A 20759-nucleotide genomic window follows, 5' to 3' on the forward strand; every position below is an offset into this window, starting at 1 on the left:
CTTCCCGCGCTCAGAGCTGGGAACCGGGGCGGCAAGGACACGGGGATTCGGGTCCTGGGGAAGGACTCGTTGGGATGCGGTCAGTGTGCAGGAAACACCGTGGCCCCCAGGACACTCTGAAAACCACAGACAGCTCTACCAGAGCTAGGTGATCATCTGGACAAGTACGGCTAGGCACCTCCAGAGATTCTGAGGTAAGTGGCCTGGGATGAGGCCCAGGCATCAGGATTTTTACAGCCTCCCCCCACCCCCGGATGATTCGGATGTGCATTCAAGGTTGAGACCGCTGACCCAGACACCTGCATGCGATGCAACACCGGACAAACCTTATCACCTTCTCCCACTGCTGGGGACCAGTGACACTTTGGGATGCCACACTGCCTTTTAAAGAAAGAATGTCCCCTTGGATGTGAAATCCAGAACAAGGCTCATCCTCTTGGAGTAGTGCCACCGGCTTGAAAAGAGAGATCCCTCTCTTTTCACCTGTAAAAGATCCCCCGGAACGGCCAGAAAGCACCAATCCCTCTCTAGTGCCTGTGACGCCCGACAGAACGACGTGACGGCTGCCAGGTGGGAATGTGGCCGGGATGGCTCCAGGACCAGCGGACGCGCCTCGGACACTGAGCCTCTACTGCTGCCCACGCGCCTCTGGCACCCACTGCACGCCGGTTGCCTGAGACACCAGGGGCCCGGCTTGCAAGGAGCTGAGACTCCCAGGGGCTGGAGGAAGGAAGCTCCTACTTGTCAGTGAAACAAAAGAATAATCCACAGCCCCCTTTGCAGTGTGTACTTTCACTGTCATCCAACAGCCCATTACCATGTCACAGCACAGCGCACCCTTCCATAGGTCACTTTGTTTAAAATGACATGGATAATGCACATGTCAGCAAGCTGACAGTCCTGGCCGTCCTTCAGAGATAAAAACCTCAAGGCGAGAGCCTGTTCTTATCTAGGGGACATGCATTGGTCTATCATCCAAGTCAGGCAGAACATGATTTCTCCAGAGAGCACTTTTTTCATTTCCTGATTTTAAGGAAATCAAATAAGCACCATTTGTCTTCATCTGAATATGCTTGACCTGCTCAAATGATGATGTCTCGCATTTTATAACAGGCTACATATGCTGAATTCAAATTAACGACAGTACAGAACCAGAGCCTTTAGATCTCTCTTGGAGGCTGGCAGCAGAGAAGGAGGGAAAATTCTGGGCCTGTTGGGAAGATCCCGCCAAACACGAACTGCGGGATTCTGAGTGAAATCCACAGGCACGTAGGAGGTGAAAGGCACAGAATGGGGCTCAAGAACGCCAGCTCCACAGGACAGACCCGGAAACCGGGGAGGTCCCTTCCCTGAGGCCGAGCAATATAGAAACCGTGACGTTCGGGTAACTCTTGATGAGGTTCATAAGGGAGGAATGAAATTAGCAAGAAATTTGACTGAGGGGTGGGGACAGCTAGAAAGAAAGACCAAACGGACAAATAATCCCTCTGCTTCAAGCACAGAAAGTTCACTTTACCGGGCTGTGATCCAATCTTCTGAAAGCTCAACAACTGAGCTCCTTTTCCGGATCCATGTTGAACTGGACGCACAGAGGCTGGCGGCCATCAGCCTCCACACAGAGCGGGTACCTGCGGGAAGAACCGCCCTCCCACCTGGCCATCCACCTGGGTGGGAAGACAGCAGTTGCCACCTGCCTTGCCCTGCCCACCCCTCGTCCCACGGTAAGATTCCGAGAAACACACTGTTCACATTTCCATCAAGAAGGCCAATATGTACAGTAAGGCGAGAAGAAGCATAGAGGTCAGTAAAAGAAATGAAGAAATGACATTACAAATGCAGGCTAGCAAGTTTAATGTTCTAATCAAGGATTCAAAAAGAAAAATCAGATGGCTATTAAAATGGTTTCCTCTTTTAAAATCTGTAAAAGTGAAAACCTGATGACGATATATCCAATATTAACGGGTGTGTTTAAAAAAAGTGGGCCTCACATATTAAATACATTATTTCTTATCACAGGAAACATCGCTGTGTAAATAAAGCTGGTCTTTGCAGGAAAGGTACGGTCAATAGCAGGCTGGTATCCCACCACCCTGTGACCGTGTGCGAGAACCACGGTGCTCGACTCTGCCCACAATGGTGGGGCGGGGCGGGGGGATCTTACCTTCTCTTCCTGGTCACTGTCGCTGTCACACTGAAAAGAAAGATAAGAGAATAAGGGTTAGTGAAAAAATCGAGTAGATTTTTATTTTTGATACAGAAAAAAAAAGAGGAAAGACAAATAGAGGAAATAAAAAAATGCTGCCTAAGCTGTACAGAGTTTCTTCAGTTCAAACGATGATAAACAGAATCAGAAGCGAAATGCTGTGAAGTTGCTCTGTTGATTTCATTCGACGCCTGCGCTCTGTGCCTCTTCCTGTGGTCAGTCTGGCAAGGTGCTGGATCACAATGGTGAGCACCCCCACTGCACGGGAGAGGGGATGCCCATCAAGGAGCCAATCTGGCCGCAGGACTAAGGTGCATCAAGGTCATTCACTGGGATTCGGAGCAAATTGATATCTTAATGGAGACCTTCTACCTTCAGCTAATGTGAATGGTTGTATCTCTCCCGGTGCTTTTGCACAGGAAAAGAGGTAAGCCTCCGGACACTGTATTCGCTCATTTGGACTTTGGAAGAAACACAGTGGGCGGAGCTCACCAGTTTGTGATGGCTGCCTTTTCTGTGGCTTAGAGGCCCAGAGAAAAGAGGGAATATTCCCTACAACAAACACACCAATGATAAGAAGAGGTCAGGGAAATAAATCAGCAACATGGGCAAAGAAATCTGTTTTCAGACAGTAGAGTCACATTGTAGCTAACTGACCCCAAATTCCAACTGGTCAGCTAAGTTTGGGATAAGCAAAGAACGAGAGTTAACTCAAAACTTGGGCTTCTTCATTAGAGGCAAAGGGGGAAAAAATAAAACCACATTTTCTTTTTAAACCAAGAGTGTTTGTTACCCATTTGATTTCAAAAGGGGGGGGGGATGTATTCTGTCACAGTAAACGTGCAACGGATAAAAATATTCATTCATTCACTCAAAAGTCCTTGATGAGCACTGCTAAGCCAGACAGATACTCAACCAAGCAGGACGCAGGACTGGCCCTAAGGTAGCTTTCAGTTTAGCAGCAGAGGGAAAGCTATAACACTAACACTGAACAGAGGTGTGGTGTGATGAGAGCTATAGTCCATTAGGATGACTCTTCCCACGGGGCAGAGGAGAGACCATGAGCTGGGGTTGGGAAGAAGACATTGGTCACAGGTGACCAGTGTGGCAACCCTTACAACACCGTCTAAACCAGCATGACGCATGGTTTAAGAAAGGGAGGAACAGATGGCAGAGTAGTTCTGAAGGCAGAACCAATAGGACGTGGTAACACATGGATGCGAGAAGCAAGGAAGAGGGACGAGTCTCGGATGATGCCAAGGTTTTTAGTGTGGCCACCTGGACACGGGAGTTGATGTAGCTATGAACAGAAACAGAAAATAAATTTGCCTATACAGCAGTCACTACTGGCTAGATACCCATAGTCATTTGCAAGCCCCTTTCCCCTAGTCCGTAGCTTCTGACAGTTTGAGACTGAAAAGGCCAGATAGTCTCTCTTTTCCAACTTTGCTTATAGCTAAGGGTGGCCATAAGACACACCGTTGGCTGAGACTTGAGGAAATGTCTGCTGAGGGTTCTGAAAACATTTTTTTCTCCTCAAAAAAGAAGAAAAACAAGAAGCACTTGCCTCTTGCCTCTGAACACGACGGAACGAGGATGTGACGTCTGGATCTGTGGTAGCGACTTTGCAAAAATGAGGCAAAAAGCCCAAGTACTAAAACAAGAGAGCGGGGCCAAGAAATGGCCTGGCACAATGGGGCCACTTGAACCAACCTAAGAGCAGCCTGCCTCTGGACATTTTTGTTCAGGTAACAGTAAGTTACTTTATTGTTTAAGAACCACCATTAGAGTGCTTTCCATCGAAAGTAACCAAAACTCCATCCGAACGGACAGCGTGCTATCATAAGACATAACTTGGGGACTGCTTCCTCTTTGTAGCTTACACTCTCTACTGTAGGTATTTAGGAACTCACAGCACAAACTTACAGACTGGAGGGCTCTAACCTTCCACTGTCCTCGCCGGCTCCTCAATGCCATAGGGTTATCAGAGTTTTAGTGACCGTGCTTTAACCAAGTACGACTGCACTGTTTTCAACCAGGCTTCCAAACTGAGAAGGTCTAAACTTCCTTTTGCCTGATGAGTAATTTCTCTATTCTGAGAAGTCCAAAGAGGCTAGATGAAGACTTTGAAGGCCTAGAACAACAGACAGGTGAGGTTCTGTTCTCCCGATTGTGTGACTTTTCCGTTGCCTTTGCTTAGGCTTTCGTTGGGGTTCCTAAGTTACGGGCGCAGTTTCAAGAGTGACAAGGCATCATTCAGGAGGGCGTGGAAGAGAGAAGCGTATTTTGCCAGGCAGACTCCTCTCCCCAGATGATCCCAGCTCGCCTCGAGAGGCAACCAGTGACAGCTGAAGGCTGTGGCATGGCACTTGCCCATGTCCCCAAGGACTGGTGTGCAGGGGGAAGAAGGAGTGGGGCGCCTGGAAAAGAACTACCGCTGTCCGTGCCCAGCCCCCACCCCTACCGATCCTAACAGCGGTATGTCCCTGGGAATGGTTATTTCTATCAAAGTGTTAAGCTTTCTGCTTTCCAACAGTCCAGTTCTAATTTCAAGGTCCACTTAATTCTGCATCAAGTAATTACTGATATACCCAGAAGCACCTTGTCTCCAGAGTTAAGCATATGGTGAAGAACTGAGACCTACTGGTATCCATTATGGAAGCAGCACGGATGCCAAGCCGATTAAAAATGCTCAGGCTCCCCACACAACATGCCGGGTGAGTGACAGCTCCTCGACAAGGCCGGTCGCAGAGTCTGCCAAAACAGTCTCTGCTGCACTGGGGCCCACATGGTGCGCTGAGAAAACAGTTCCATTTCTGGTATTAAATTCCCATACTGACCCGAGGACTTTGCCGTGAGCTCAGCAGGAGCGCACCATCCAATTTACAGCTCCGCTCTCCGGAGCCTCGAGTGCCAGCCCCTGGCAGAGACGGATGATGGTCAACCCCTCCAGCTCATAAATTATGCAAAGGCAATAAATGCACTCAGCAAACAGCGCCTAACGCTTGCCTAGCCTGGCTCCTGACACACTCTGTAAAAAGCCAGAAGTTCGACACATACAAGAGGTCTATTCCACTCATAAAGGGGGTTTGTTGACAACCCCAGACGGAACGCGAGCCACAGTCCTAAGGAGTCTTTCTGCTTCGCTGGCAGCCGTTTATGGGCCGGCTTTATGAAAAGGAGAGGCTGTTTTATAGAGTCAGTGCGGGCAGAATTCATGGGCTCAAATTCACATTTAATACACTGTACGGCTTTTACACCCCAGGTTCAGTACATTGTGGATTTGGGGCCAAATGATTCCTGGTCTCGAAAGGTTAAAAGAAGAAGTGTCTGCTCCCCAATCCCTAGATACCCACTCCAATTTACAAGAGTTCACGCCGAGCCACCTCCTGATTCAGGTGTATGTTCTGCATGAGGCTGGAAAATGGGAAAGGCATGTCGAATGCAGAAACAGAGTCCCCGCTGATTTGACCATTTTAAGCATTTTGACACCAGGGTCCCGCATTGGTTTATTAGCAAACAGGTTGCACGCTAACAACCAGCTTGAGGTGACAGAGTACTCCCCATGACTAGACTTCAAAGCCCTTTGTGAAAAGCTGGAAATATTTTCCTCCGTTTTAAAAGCAAGAAATGAAAAGGAACAAGGGGGCCTTCCCCCCCACATGGGAGAGAATTCTTGGTCACTGAGCCTTCAGACACACATGTGAGCCAAACCCGCACAGACAAAAGAGGGAGACAGGAGCATGAAATCCAAGCCACATGCCTCAAAGGCAGAACTCAGAAAGGGCCTAGTGCCTGAGCACAGCACTTCCGGTGACTGGAACCCAACCCCACTCAACTTCACCATCTGTTCCCTCTGGTTTCACAAATTAGAAGTGAGCCTTCTGGGGGCAACTCTCCCTTTTGCACTAAGTCCCACCCTTTAAACACTTCAACCCACCCACGCACCCACCCACCCAGTATTTTCTCCTTTTACAAATTAATGCATATTTTATTGAACAGAATTTAAAAATCACCCACGAACCTGCTGCCCATAGGTAGACAGCTAATACGTCTGTAGAATTCTTTCCAGTCTTTCCTCCATCCTTCACATACACATTTGAAGAAATGAAAATGAATTCCTACTACTTGTACCCTTCTTTGTTTTCATATAATGTGTCAAATATTTTGTTCAATGAGTCAAATTTACCCTGTCACATCACTTTTTTTTTTTTTTTTTTTTTTAAAGGCTGCGCTGCGGGGCAGCTGGATGGCTCCGTCGGTTAAGCATCTGACTCTTGATTTCGGCTCAGGTGGTGATCTCGCAGTTTGTGCGATCGAGCCCCATGCTGACTGCACAGAGCCCGCTTGGGATTCTCTCTCCCTCTCTCTCTGTCTCTCCCCGCCCCCATAAATAAATAAATAAACCTAAAAATAAGTATGTGTGTGTGTGTGTGTGTGTGTGTGTGTGTGTGTGTGTAAAAGGCTGTGCTGCAATCCACCGTATGGATTGTAAATAACCTAGTAAGGAAATTCCCTCGTGCTGCTATTCGGATTGTTTCGACTGAACATATTGGCATTTTCCCCTTGTACACATTCACCAATACTGCTCTTCCCTAGTATCTCCTCATGGCTCTTCCTTCTCTGCATATCCCTTAATTTCACTGTCCCCCCAGAGTTGAACCTGCAGTTCCACTGTTTGTCTGTGATTTCCTGGAGAGCCCTTAGAGTCCCCTAGTTCCGTCTACCATGTATATATTGAGACTAAAACATCTCTATGCCCACCACCTGCCAGCTACGTGACTCTGGGAGAATCATTTCAATTCTCTGCATCTCAGTTTACTTATCTGTAAAATGTGGGTACTAACGGCATGTCCCCCAAAGGAAGGGGAGAAGAGAACAAGTGAACACGTGTAAATGGTTCAGACAACACACGGCACAGAGTTGGCGTAGGCAGTAAGCGTTAACTTACTAAAGTACGTTTTTGCTCGCTACATCCCCTTCCCAAAGCCCTGCAAACACCTCAGACCCGAGCATCCACCTAAATCCAGACTCGCCCTCGTTTGCTTGCCCCAAGTCCGCCCCTCTCCCGCTGGTATTATCTTCTTCGTATCTATCCCACTCCCCTTATCTTCTTGGTAATGCTGTTGCACGTGCAGTCTCAGCGAAGAGTCTGGACACTTCCCGCGGCAAGGCAAACTCTTCACGGAGCCTCCGACTCCCGACACCCAGCCGCTCCTCCAGCACAGTGCATGTCAAGCTTTCTGCGGAGAAGGACCATTTGTTTTTGTTTTGTTTTCCTTAATTTCCAATACATTGTAGAATATAATAAAAAATAAATTGCTAGGAACGTGAAAAAGAAAAGCAAAGACGTGTGTGTGTGTGTGTGTGTGTGTTATTATTAGATTTAAGGGATATGAAATTACTCTACTCAATTGCTATAAAAGTTTCCAAATGCTTATTCTCAGCTGCCACGCCGATCCCCCAGTAGACGGTTAACCAAGAACTCAGGGCGTGGCCTGGGTGTGCGCCCACACTTGGAGTAGCACTATCTTAACACACCCCTGGTTGTTGCCACACTCAGGCACAACTGGTCACACCCTCAGGATTTATCATCTTTGCGCTTTTCAGTTCCCTCCACCTGGAATTCTGGTTCTCCAAGTTCCTACCTAAAAATATTTCATGTGTCTTTGTAAATTAATTCTGGTTCTCCAAGTTTCTACCTAAAAATGTTTAATTTGCCTTTGCAAACCCAGTTCCCTTAGAATCTTCTAATATGAATTAGGAATTCTTAGAATTACAGTACTCTTCTTAGAATTAATTGTTCTGTCTCCATCTCTTACAAAATTATATTTTCACTGTTTGCCACAAGACACACCCGTACTACAGAGTTAGCTCTGAGTAGGTAAGAGATAGTGTCTTGGGACATGAAAGGTGCTCACATTGATAAGTTCACCTCATTCTTCTTTAGAATTCTTCAAACAGTGGCTGATTCCAGGTTACATAAGAAACTATGATTTTGAAAAGACAAGTAATTCCAAAGAAAGAAGGTACAGGAAATAATGACTAACTCCACTGCTTAATTCAGCGGGGTGTATGTTTGAGCACAGGGGGCAGTGTTAAAATCATTAGCAGAGCCTAGAGTTGGGGCCAAGAAGGAAGTACCTTCCATTAAAAGGCCCAGACAAGACACGATTATGATTTTGTCGTACTTCCTCAAAAGCAAACATTTCTCATTTCCATTTGGGAATCTCAATATCTGTGTTTTAAGACGTTGATCCAAATCGAAATAAGTCAAGGTCTGCGACATCTCTCCGCCTCATTCGGAATGAAGGAACAAGATGGGATTCTAGGTACCTCGTGATGGAATGCATTCTTAAGCAGAAAGTGGCAATCATTGAATATATCACATACAATGACATTGAGGAGGGCATTGCTCTCTATTCTGCTCAATGGACCTTGCTGGAACAGTTATTTCGTATCTCAAATCCATTTATCATTGCCACCAAAGATGTCAGGGCTGAACACCATCACTGAACAAAGTTATTTTATTCTTCTTTCTGCCTAAAGGAAATAAGAGGAAAATGAGGGAGAACCCCAACTTGTAAACTACGGCATCTAACATCAAGTACAATTTAACTTTGCTGGTGACAAAACAAATCGATTTCCCTTTGGGGCAGGCGGTTTATCTAAGACTGTAAAGACATCCCTCACCTAAAAGCAATTTCAGAAGAAGCCACCTAGAGAAAACATGACACTTACTTTTTATTTAAAGAAGTAAACTAGCAGCACAGTGACTAGAAACATGCCCACCATCATCTTCCCATCCCTGCATTTCCTGGTACATGCAAAAACACGTAGTCATTCTGTGCCGCGTACGGCAACTCTGATGTTGTCTGTCTTCCGTCACTTCACAAAGCCCTCGTTTCACAATGTTTACACTGCTCTCCTATCGACTTTGGGCTTTAAGTGAAATTTAAAGCTATTGGGGACCTTGAAATAAAAAAGAATATTTTCATCCTGAAAATGGTTTACGGTATTCTTACTGATTGTAAAACGATGCCACTGGCCCTCTTCCTTTCCGCCTCAACAACAACTATACCCAATCAAATAAAATAGCTCTACAAAAGCGAAAGCATAATTGAAAGATTTGTTTGCCAAACAGTAACTTCAAAGATGAGACTAAAGCTTCTGACAGTCACAAAAAGAGCACATTAGAAAATAATGTAAGGTCTACCCATCTTTAACTGTGCAGGGGGTAGACAGGAGAGCAAATCTTCAGAAGCTTCTGGAATTCTGTACTGGTGACCTGTTATTCCTATGGGGAGTTCTCAGAACCTGGCATTTTTGCAAGTTCTCAGCTTGAATGGGCCAGGACTCAAACGGCCAACGTGATCTGAGGGGGCTAGCGGAACACTTCTGATCCCCCTCCAGGGTCTCTCAGATGATCACACATTTTCATTCAACAAATACTTTTAAAGTGCCTATGGTGTTCTAGGTTCATTCTGACCACTCATTAGAAGGACAAATACACAGCCAGAAATCAAGCTGTCCAAATCTGAAGTTCTAAAGGTCACGACTTAATATTCAACATGTTTTGTTTTTTTTTTTTTCCTTTTTGGTCCTTTTTGTCACTTTCAAATCCAGGTATATTTCATAAAACAATCTGTATGTTGTAAATTTCCAGCTAGCTCATTAAAATATTGTTGGGCTTTTGGATGTGGAAGAAGTGGGTATTTCACAAATCTTTGGAGTTCAGCATTTTTTTCCCCTTTAAGAAGAAAGGAAGTCACACTTTGCCAAGTATAAACATACATAAACCCCAAAGATGAAATTTACTTAAAGCCCAGAGCCCACAAGCCTCAGTGGTTGCCAACATGAGAAAAATGAGTTTCTTGTCCAAAGGTAAAACTGACAGTCTAGGGCCGGGTGATTTGTAAACGATCTCTTTTAAGCTTAAGCAACAGATCCTTTGCCTCTTTGCCATTGATTTACTGATTCTAAGTCATCAATAGCATTAATCCGTACCTGCCTGGGGACCTATTACAAATGACTTTGAAGATGGTGTGAAGTAAGAGTTTATTACGAGACCACGGTATTATTACCAGGGAGACCTTCTCAGCTACGTTCGCTGGCAGTATTATATTTGTGACCCCCTGTGCAATCTTCCCTTTCCAGATCACAGCTGCTTGTTCCTTTGGGTGGGGCCTGAGCCCCCTGGGTTTGCTACAACTAAACCTTGGTTCTTTTCAGAGTCCTGTGTGAGCTAATAAAACCCCAATTTGCTGATGAGTAAAAAGGAAAAGCATGTTACGGGTTAAAATAATACAAGAGTCTATTTTTTCCGCTGTGTTGTGATCCATAGAAATCACCCTGAGCCTTTTCCCTTTCTTCTCTGCCTGGGAAGCCAATTGCTTTGATTGCAGTGATATGAGCTAGCTAAAATGACTTGCCCTTGCTTGTGAGGCAAATGGAACATGCTAATAGAACTTATCGCATTACCCGATGCAAAAGTGCCATAGCTCATTACTTTAAGATAAAAGGATATCATTGCAGACGGCAAGCAGAATTGACTTTCTGAGGCCCGGCTTGATGATGATTTAATCAACTGCTCTCTTTCACTTCTCATCTCTGCGCCTGTCGGTTTCACAGGTGCCGTTAAATGAGACACTCAGAAAGTGAGCGGAGGGAAAGAAATTGCTGTCATTACTTTTCAAGAAAGGAGGTATGCAAATTTTCGACAGAAAGATTGCGTTCATAATGGGCCTGGTAAAATACAAGGATCATGCTTGACAGGTGAGGGCAAGCCATTCGTATGTCCTTAAAGCGGAGCAGCGGTCCTCCTTTAGAAATGTGCTCGGTGAGAGAAACTACAAATGAGAGAGCAGGCGGGGCCGGGGCCCAGGCGGAGTAGAACCGCACAGGGTTGGCCCAGCTGGTATGGGTTCTAGAAAGGGGGAGGGAGCTTGCAGTCTTGAGGAAGCCAAAGCCAGATGAGCAGGTAACAAAGCCCGGAAGCTCTTCGTCTGAACCAAAATGGCAACCAGCTCTTGCAAAGCACATCCTATTCTCTTTCACACATGGCCACGGGGCCAGTTTGCCTGGATTCAAGTCTTGGCTCTACCACTTACACTCTGTAGGACCTTAGGCAAGTAACTTAACCTTTCTGTGCCTCAGTTTCATTTTCTATCAAATGGGGCTATTGGCAGTATTAACTCCCACAGTGAAGAGCATTTGCCTTCATAAATATACAATAATGAAATATTATATGTATATATATATGTCCATATACATGTATATGTATATCTCTCTCTATATCATTAAAAGGCATAGAACAGTGCCTGATCCTTAGAAAGCACTCAACAGATGTCAAAAATCATGCATGCATTCATTCTTCAACAAAGACGGAGTAGTTTCAACAGAACACAATCCTTCACTGATTTTATGTACAGAAGTCTTGCTCCCTTGTCAGAGAGTGAGCTCCTCAGAGCACTCTGGTTGTCCCTGGAATCATCACAGGGCCTAGTGCAGTCTTAAGGACCCTAAAAGATGCTAATACCGATTTGATGATTTGTGGATCCCCCTCCCTCCCTCCTTTTATTTATTGTACGGGTCCGATACTGCACATAGAGCACAAACCCTTAGAGGAATCTCCTCGTGGCGTAGGAAATCCGTCTCGAGTTGGGATCGCCGGGTGCCCTAGCGTGGGGAAGGAACAGACAGTCTGGCCTGAACCACCTTCAGGAAGGCACAATGGATCTGAATAGATTAAATGATCAGGGTAGTACGAACAGAGATGTTTTTTCATCCACTTCGCTTTCAATAGGTAATTGTTCTATTTTCTCCAACACTCAAAGTAAAAGCATCTTTCTTAAAGTGCCTGTGCCTCTGAGTTCTTTTTCCCCAGGTGATGAAAGTGCTGCAAACCATTCTTCCTTCCGGCCCCCAAGGTTGGGAGGCACTGCATGTGAGGCACTGCTTCCCATGCTAAGTGGCACCTACACGATTCAATTTCTGGCCAAAGGGACAGCGTCCACCTCAGGCAAAGGGAGCCGGAGAAGAGTAGTTCTTAGCTGTCTCTTTTGGGGAAGGCTTCCTGAAGATGAAGTGCATTTCACATCTTAGCTCTGCAGCATGGCTCCCGCATGGTAGGGATTCTCCATGGGAACTCTCTTAGAGCACCTTTCCCCCTAGAAGAGCCAGCCTACAGCCCACCGCTCATTAAAAGAGAACGTTCTGACAACGGCCCTGGGAGGGAAGTGTTACGGCCCCTCCATTTTCAAGAGGAGAAGTTAAGGCTTCCGGTGGCACAGGCAGTACTTGAACCCAGTTCCGTCCTCCAAAGTTCATGTTCCCAACAAGTACGACCTAGCGCTGCTCGCTCTCCCACGCTCTATACAAAGACACTCCTTGAAAAACATCTTTCGGATCAACGGCTGGGCTGTGGGTGGAGGCGGGCCGAACGGAAGAGGCTGAAATAACCCTAAGCGGCAGTGACTGCAGCAGGTGGCCACATTTCTACCCCACTGCAGACAGCTCTCCCTAAAGACGAGGGCCTAGTACAGCACCAGGCTCAGGGAAGGGCGCCAGGTTCAAGTTCCGATCCCCCCAACTCAGCAACCACGTGGTCTGGGGAAAGACACTAAACATCTTCGAGCCTACCTTTCTTGTTTTTTACCCTGTCAATGGAAATGATACATACTCCACAGAATTTTTGTTAGGATTCAATGAATTCAAACATTTGAAAGCAGCCAGAGAGAAATACTAATAGTTTTACCTTTTCTGTCTACTTCATGAAAGAAATGCTATACCATACACAGAAATAAGATGGCAATAGTTGTTTAACTGTTGGATTTAATTTCTATTTTTTATGTTTATTTTTGACAGAGAGAGAGAGAGAGAGAGAGAGAGAGAGAGAACACGTGTGCAGGCTGGGGCTCAAACTTGCGATCCGTGAGATCATAACCTGAGCTGAAGTCGGACGTTTAACCAACTGAGCCACCCAGGTGCCACAGATTTAATTTCTTTATAATTTTACTGCCAGACAGGAGATCATATTCTGCAAGAAATCACGCTTGTGAGGTGTTTGAAGGCTCACTACTCTATTACACAGAAAGAGAGACAACAACCCAAACAGACAAGCAAACAGAAACTATCATTCCCTCTCAAAGTAGAATAGCAAATGGTTTTATTTCATTGATAAAATACAGGCATGTCTGGGGAGATATTGCAGGCTTGGGTCCACACCACTGCAATAAAATGAATATCGAAATAAAGTGAGTCAAATGAAATTTTTGGTTTCCCAGTGCATATAAAAGTTACATTTACACTACCCTGTAGTCTATTACATGTGCAATAGCACTATGTCCAAAAAAACCCCAACATACACACCCTTAGTTAATAAATACTTTATTGCTAAAAAATGTTGGCCATCATCTGAGCTTTCAGTCACTTATAATCTTCTTGCTGGTGGAGGGCATCACCTTGGTGTTGATGGCTGCTGACTGATCAGGGTGGTGGCTGTGGCCATTTCTTATAAGACGATAATGAAGTTGGCCCCATCAACAGACTCTTCCTATCACGAACAAATGATTTCTCTGTAGCACGTGACGCTGTTTGACAGCATTTCATCCACAGGAGAACTAGGTTTAAAACTGGAGTCAATCCTCTCAAACCCTGTTGCTGCTTAATTGATTACTTTTGAGGGATATTCTACGTTCTTTGTGGTCATTTCAACAATCTTCAGAGAGTCTTCACCAGGGGTAGATCCCATCTCAAGACACCACTTTCTTTGCTCATCTGGAAGGAGCGACTCCTCTTCCATTCAAGTCTGATCACGAGGCTGCAGCGTGAAGTCCCATTTGCGGGCCCCACTTCTGATCCCAGTTCGCCCACTGTTCCCACCATACGTGCAGCTACTTCCTCCCGAAGTCTTGAACCCCTCAACGCCATCCACGAGGGTCGGATCAACTTCTTCCAAACTCCCATTAGGGTTGATATTTTGGCTTCTTCCTATAAATCACGAATATCTCTATTGCCACGGAGAATGGTGAATCCTATCCAGAGAGGTTTCAATTTACTTTGTCCAGATCCAACAGAGAAAACACTACCTAGGGCAGCTACAGCCTTACAGAATGTATTGCTTAAATAGTAGGACTTGAAAGTCGAAATGGCTCCTTGATTCATAGGCTGTAGAATGGATGCTGTGTTAGCAGGCATGGAAATAACATTAATCTCATCGTACATCTCCATCAGAGCTCTTGCGTGACCAGGTGCATTGTCAACGAGCAGTCCTATTTTGAAGGGAATCTGATTTTCTGAGCAGTAGATCTCAACAGTGGGCTTAAAATATTCAGTAAACCATCTGTAAACCGATGCGCTGTCATCTATCCTTTGTTGTTCCATTTATAGAGCACGGGCAGAGTAGATTCAGCAAAATTCTTAAGGGTCCTAAGATTTTTATAATGGTAAATGAACACTGGCTTCAACATAAAGTCACCAGCTGTGTTAGCCACTAACCAGAGAGTTGGCCTGTCCTCTGAAGCTTTGAAGTCAGGCACTGACATCTCCTGTCTAGCTACGCAACTCCTCAACGGCATCTTAGAAGGCTGCTCCATCTACGTTCAAAGTCTATCATTTGGTGTAGCCACCTTCATTAATGATCTCAGCTAGAGGTTCTGGATAATTTGCCGCTGCTTGTGACTCAGCATTTGCTGCTGCACCTTGAAAGTTTATGTTATGGAGCCAGCCTCTCCTTAAACCTCGTGACTGACCTCTGCTAGCTTTAAACTTTTCTTCTGCAGTTTCCTTACCTCTCCCGGCCTTCACAGAATTGAAGAGAGCTAGGAGCTTGCTCTAGATTGGGCTCTGTCTTAAGGAGATGTTGTGGTCGGTTTGATCTTCTCTCCAGACCATTCAAACTTTCTCTGTCAGCTATCATTCATGTGTTCCTTAGAAGAGCACTTTCAACTTCCTTCAAGAACTTTTCCTTTGCGTTTACAACCTGGCTAACTGTTTAGTGCAAGGGTTTTGGCCTATCTTGGCTTTAGACATGCGTTTTCCCGAAGCTTAATCATCTGTAGCTCTTTATTTAAAGTGAGAGATTTATAACTCTTCCGGAAGCATCTAGAGGCCACTGTAGGGATATTAATTGGCCTAATTTCAAAATCACTGTGTCTCAGAGAGTAGGAAGGCCCAAGGAGAGGGAGAGAGATGGGGGAAAGGCCAGTTAGTGGAGGAGTCAGAACACACACAACCTTCATCTATCAAGTTTGCCGTCTGATTGTTTGTGGCACCTCAAAACAATCACAATAGTGACACCGAAGATCACTGATTACAGATCGCCATTACAAATGTAATACTAATGGGAGCACCTAGCTGGCTTGGTCAGAAGAGTGTGCAACTCTTGATTTCAGGGTCGTGAGTTCAAGCCCCAAGCTGGGTGTGGAGATTACCTAAATAAATGAACTTTAAAAAAAAAGCCCAAATATAAAAATAAAGAAAATGTTTGAAATGCCGTGAGAAAAACCAAAATATGACAGATAAATGAAGTGAGCAAATGGCACTGGAAAAATGGCACCGAAAGACGTGCTCCATTTAGGGTTGCCGCAAACCTTCAATATATGTAAAACACCGTATCTGTGAAACACAATAAAGAGAAGTGCAATAAAATGAAGTATGGTTCATTTTTACCAACAAGGAAATACACTTTAGGATTCAATTTTCTAAGTGTTCCTTTAGGTTCCCGATGCACATTCTTTTGGGTGGATATGGTCTGGATTTATTCCAGGAATAGGAGCCAGTAACCTGTGTATAGGGACTAAAGTAAAATGGATAGATTTAAGAGCTGGGAGTCTACACCTGTAGGTTATGCAGAGTGCTGTAACGACTTACGGGCTTCGTCATTAGTGAGATGTTCATTCAAATTCAAACTGGCCAAATAAATAAATAGACAGATAGGATGGATATCGAAAATAACAGGTGATGATGGGTACAACTCGGAAGCCAGCCATTTTGGAATCTGTCTAGAGATTCTGACCAATCAGGATTAGGAGCTACTTGAATAGCCTTTGCACAGAATTTACATATATGCAAGGCCTACCTAAGGATTGATCTAATAAAACCAACCAAGAGAGTTACCTTGGGAAGAAATAAAACTTCTTAGAGCATTAAGGCTGGTAACTGTATACACAGGGAGTAGTTGAGAGAATATGACTAAAATGCCTGGCACTTAGGAGTCACACTCAGCAAACAACAGTCCAACGGACTACTACTCCACTCGGAAATGCCTGTTCTCTCTCCCACATATATGGGAGCTTCCTCTGACTTCACTGGCCAGAGGTCCACTGCTGATTTCCAGCATCTTCAACACTGTGGTCAGAGTTTGCTTATATTCTGTTCTTCCTAAATCTGACACCTAAAAGGCGCTCAAGGAACATATGTGAAAGAATGAATTCATAAATTATGTTAGCAAACAATCTGAAGGAAGGTGTCATGGGAACTGTTTAATTGAGGAGTCAAGAAATAAATGGGGATGGAGGTCGCCTGGGTGGCTCAGTGGGTTAAGCCTCCGACTTTGACTCAGGTCATGATCTCACAGTTTGTGGGTTTGAACCCTGCATCGGGCTCTGTGTTGACAGCTCAGAGCCTGGAGCCTGCTTCAGATTCTGTGCTTCCCTCTCTCTCTCTCTTTCTCTCTCTGCCCTTCCCCCGCTTGTTCTCTCTTTCTCTTTCAAAAATAAATAAACATAAAAAAAAAAGAAATATACAGGGGTGATGGAAAGAACACTAAGGTGTTTGGAAGCGTGGGTGTCTGAGTGTGTGTACAAGAAAGACATGGAAATAATTTCAAGGTAAAAGAAAATCTGAAGAAAATAACAGCACACATTGGAAGAAATCCAATTTTAAGGTTATTCCTTTAAGAAAATCAGGAAAATCGGGGCACCTGGGTGGCTCAGTCAGTTAAGCGTCCAACTTTGGAGGTCATGATCTCCAGGTTCGTGGGTTCGAGCCCCGCATCACGCTCTGTGCTGACGGCTCAGAGCCTGGAGCGTGCTTCAGATTCTAAGTCTCCCTCTCTCTCTGCCCCTCCCCTGCTTGTGCTCTGAATCTTTCTCTCTCTCTCAAAAATAAATAAACACTTAAAAAGTTTTCTTTTTAAAATAAAAAAAGAAAGAAAATCAGGAAAATCAAAATCCTAAGGTATTTCCTTTTACATTTGGCTCACTTCAAGCCAAGTGAAGCAACTGGAATTGAACAGGAAAAGGGAGAGCGGTGCTCTCATGCTGACAGACATAATGGCCACATTGTCAACTTCCCACCCATCAGACTTTGTGTTCTGTTTGTTTAAAATGCAAGACAGTGAAAAGCGTAGCTAATGGGTTAGAAATATGGCTGGAGACAAAGTGATTTACAAATGTAAGAGGGTGGTTCGGGAAGATCCAAAGACATGGTGGGCCGTCATTCTACAGGATCCAAAAACTGATTTTGCTTTCTTTTCCTATCACTTTCGCCCCTCTTAGAATCCATCATGTTCGTAACGGGCATTTTAAATTAAATTGTACCTAAAAACAGTCTTTATTTTAGGATGGCTTGAAAACCTAGTCTTACAAATCATAAACAAGGAAGGGTAGGATTACTATAAATTGTCTGCAAGAAAATACAAATCGCCAAGATAAAAACACCCACTGGTCTGCCAGTCTCAAGTTTCCTGTTTTGACATACTATATGCAGTAATTTGGTACCCACAATCTCTTATTAGAAGATGAATGTGCTATTTTTCTGAATGCTGCAATTACAATAATTGAATTTAAAATGGGGATTGAGTTTCTCTATTTGGAGGAAAAGAATAATTGTGTATTTCTGATTAAAATCAAGGGGACTGAAGAGAGGTTGTACAAATTCCAGCTTCAGTCTCCCTGAGTGACTCCTTATGAGGCCAGAGAAAAGAAACATTCAAAAGCAGAGAAATGGACCAGCACCTCAGCAGCAGGCACTGTCTTTGGCCTCATTTGCTTTGTCTCCTGGCCTTCCGTCACGATGCCCTTGTGACAGAGGCAATCAGGGCACCAGGCCATTGTTACATTTTAAATGGCAGCCATGCTGGAGTTTCCCACTGTGTCAAAAATTAAGAGTTAAAATGCAAGAAAAACAAACATCTCTTGGTGCTGAAAACCCCTGACCCCTTTCAGACTGCCAACATTTTGGAGTAGTTTTTATTTCTTCTTTGTAGGCCCTCTCCTCTGGGCGGGGGAAATATAATGGCAGAAAGAGTAGGGCGAGAAGGAAACTAATGTTATTTTCCAGAGGCCTCAGCTTCTTTTGTTTCTACCAAAAAATTACATAAAAATCCACCTTTAAGGTGCAGATGTAAGAAAGGAAAAGGGGACCGAGAAAGAAGAGGGCTCTCTTGCCCTACCAATGCCTTTTTATTTTATTTTTTGATGGTACCATTCAGTCTCCTGAAATCCCCATCGGTCCAAATGTGAAGGGGAAATGGAGTCTTACAAGTCCTCATAAATATTCCTTAAAATATAGTTTCCTAAGAAAAGAGAACATTTGTTTCTAGCACAAAATGACCCAGGGGTTGTCCCTTTATGCCGTTTCTTTCTTTCTTTTTTTTTTTTTAAGTGGCTTTAATGGCTTTATTGAGCTCTAACGTACAGGAATAAACTAGCCATATTTAAAAGGCACTATAGGATACATTTGTACACATGTACACACCCATGAAACCATCACCGCAATCAAGACAGTGAACACATCCACAGCCCTCAGAAGTCTCCTCGTGCTCCTTTGTTAATCCTGCTCTCCCCTCTCTGCCCATACCGCTCTCCCCCCAACTGATCTGCTTTCTGTCACTACAGATTAGTTTGTATATTTTCTAGAGTTTTATATAAATGGAATCATACAGTATGTGCTCTTTCTCCCTGGTTTCTATCATTCACTGCTTACTATTTGGACTCCTAATTAAAAGGGAGCCTCCTAACTCCAGAGCAGAAAGCAGCCCGTAGAGGCTGCCATGGCCAGGGTTTACTGTCATCCCCCAGGAACAGGACCGATTACTGGGTCTTACTTTATTCTTACGCTTTATTATGTACTTCAGTAATCAATAAGCATTTCTATGGCAGCGGGTTTATTTTACTCTATAAATCCAAGGAGGAGAGAATGATATTAAGACATCAGTATGGATGGGCTCTGCTGCTCTGTAACACTATGAGGAGAATGCGAGCAACAGATTTAAATCTAAGAAGGTTACAGAGCAGTCACAGCCCCTGGCTGGATGGCAGGAATCGTAAAAGACTCAGGCAAGATCTACAGAGATGCACTGTGAGCCAATGGGACTCTCCGAGCAAAAAAACCCAAACTGAATAGGCATGCTGGTCGTCTACCCAGAAAAGAATTATAAGCACTGGCTTGAGTGGAATGCGAAGAGCCCCTCTCAAAAATCCAAACTATTTCTTAACAGAGGAAATAAAAAGGTAGCGAGCCAATGTTGATTGCAGGTTGACTGTGTAGAACGCTCACTCAGGTTTAGGAACGAGGCTGTTCCACAGTCACTTGGCAGTCCCGGGAGGCTCTTAATTCTCTCCCCGGCAACTCTTGGCCCCAGGGCTCTGCGGGAATGATCACCGGAGCATCTCTTTCTCTAGCTAGCCCTCGGAGACTCATTCTTCCTTCCAAAAGCAGAGAGGTCAGTTCATGGGAGAGGAAATAGAAATGGCTAATCAACATGAAAAAAAGTGCTCAACTTCAGTAATCATCAAAGAAATGCAGATTAAAAAGGTACTTCTTTTTCTAATCTATCACTGTTGAAAAAAAATGTAAACGCCGATACGCGATGTTGGCGTGGTTGTGGTGAGGCGGACACTCGTCCACTTCTGGAGCAACGTCTCTTTCCTACCGGGAAGACGATTCTGTGATACGCATCAAGAACCTCAACGTTTTTCGTACTAGTTAGCTCAGCTCTTCTCTGCCATATATTTATCCAAAATGGAGCAAAAATGTCTATAGAAATTTGTTTACAAATTTTGTCAGGCAGTTAAGAAACAACCCAGAAGTACCTTATATGGCCAGTGTCAGCACATAGGAAAAGCAAGGAAATATGCTATGATGCACTTGATATACATTGCCTTCTTTAACACTGTAACACCTCCCCCCACCCTCCCCACACCCGACTGTGTAGGTTTTAGAATTCCAATTTTACAGTGAGAAGGTGAGAATTGAAGAATTAAGTAAGTTGCCAAGAGTCACATACTTGTAAGAAGCTCCAGGCACTTGAACCAAGGTATTTCTAAATCTCTGTCCAATACAGTCCAAAACAGGCTTCATGAACGTAAATATCCCCAAACTGGGGACCAGATCTGTGCGTCAGCATCATGCTCACCCATAAAAATAAGGTTCCTAAGGAATGTCGTTAAAATGGAAAACTGATCTGGGGTGCCTGGGTGGCTCAGTCGGTTGAGCGTCCGACTTCGGCTCAGGTCATGATCTCACAGTCTGTGGGTTCGAGCCCCACATCAGGCTCTGTGCTGACGGCTCAGAGCCTGGAGCCTGTTTCAGATTCTGTGTCTCCCTCTTT

The 20759-nt window shown here is 44.6% G+C and overlaps 1 protein-coding gene across 2 annotated transcripts in view; it reads right to left on the bottom strand.

Moving 5' to 3' along the window:
• The window catches only part of AUTS2 (activator of transcription and developmental regulator AUTS2), a 1037388-nt gene that overhangs the window by 240880 nt on the left and 775749 nt on the right, over positions 1-20759 (bottom strand). Inside the window, exon 5 of one of the 2 annotated variants that reach the window (XM_049639197.1) lies at positions 2162-2191. In XM_049639197.1, coding sequence (XP_049495154.1) covers positions 2162-2191 — 30 coding nt within the window. Of the gene's footprint in view, positions 1-1004; positions 2192-20759 lie in introns of those variants that run through there. The other variant, XM_049639196.1, reaches the window with a different exon arrangement.

This window comes from Panthera uncia, chromosome E3 (assembly GCF_023721935.1).
Source record: "Panthera uncia isolate 11264 chromosome E3, Puncia_PCG_1.0, whole genome shotgun sequence".
Classification (NCBI taxonomy): domain Eukaryota; kingdom Metazoa; phylum Chordata; class Mammalia; order Carnivora; family Felidae; genus Panthera; species Panthera uncia.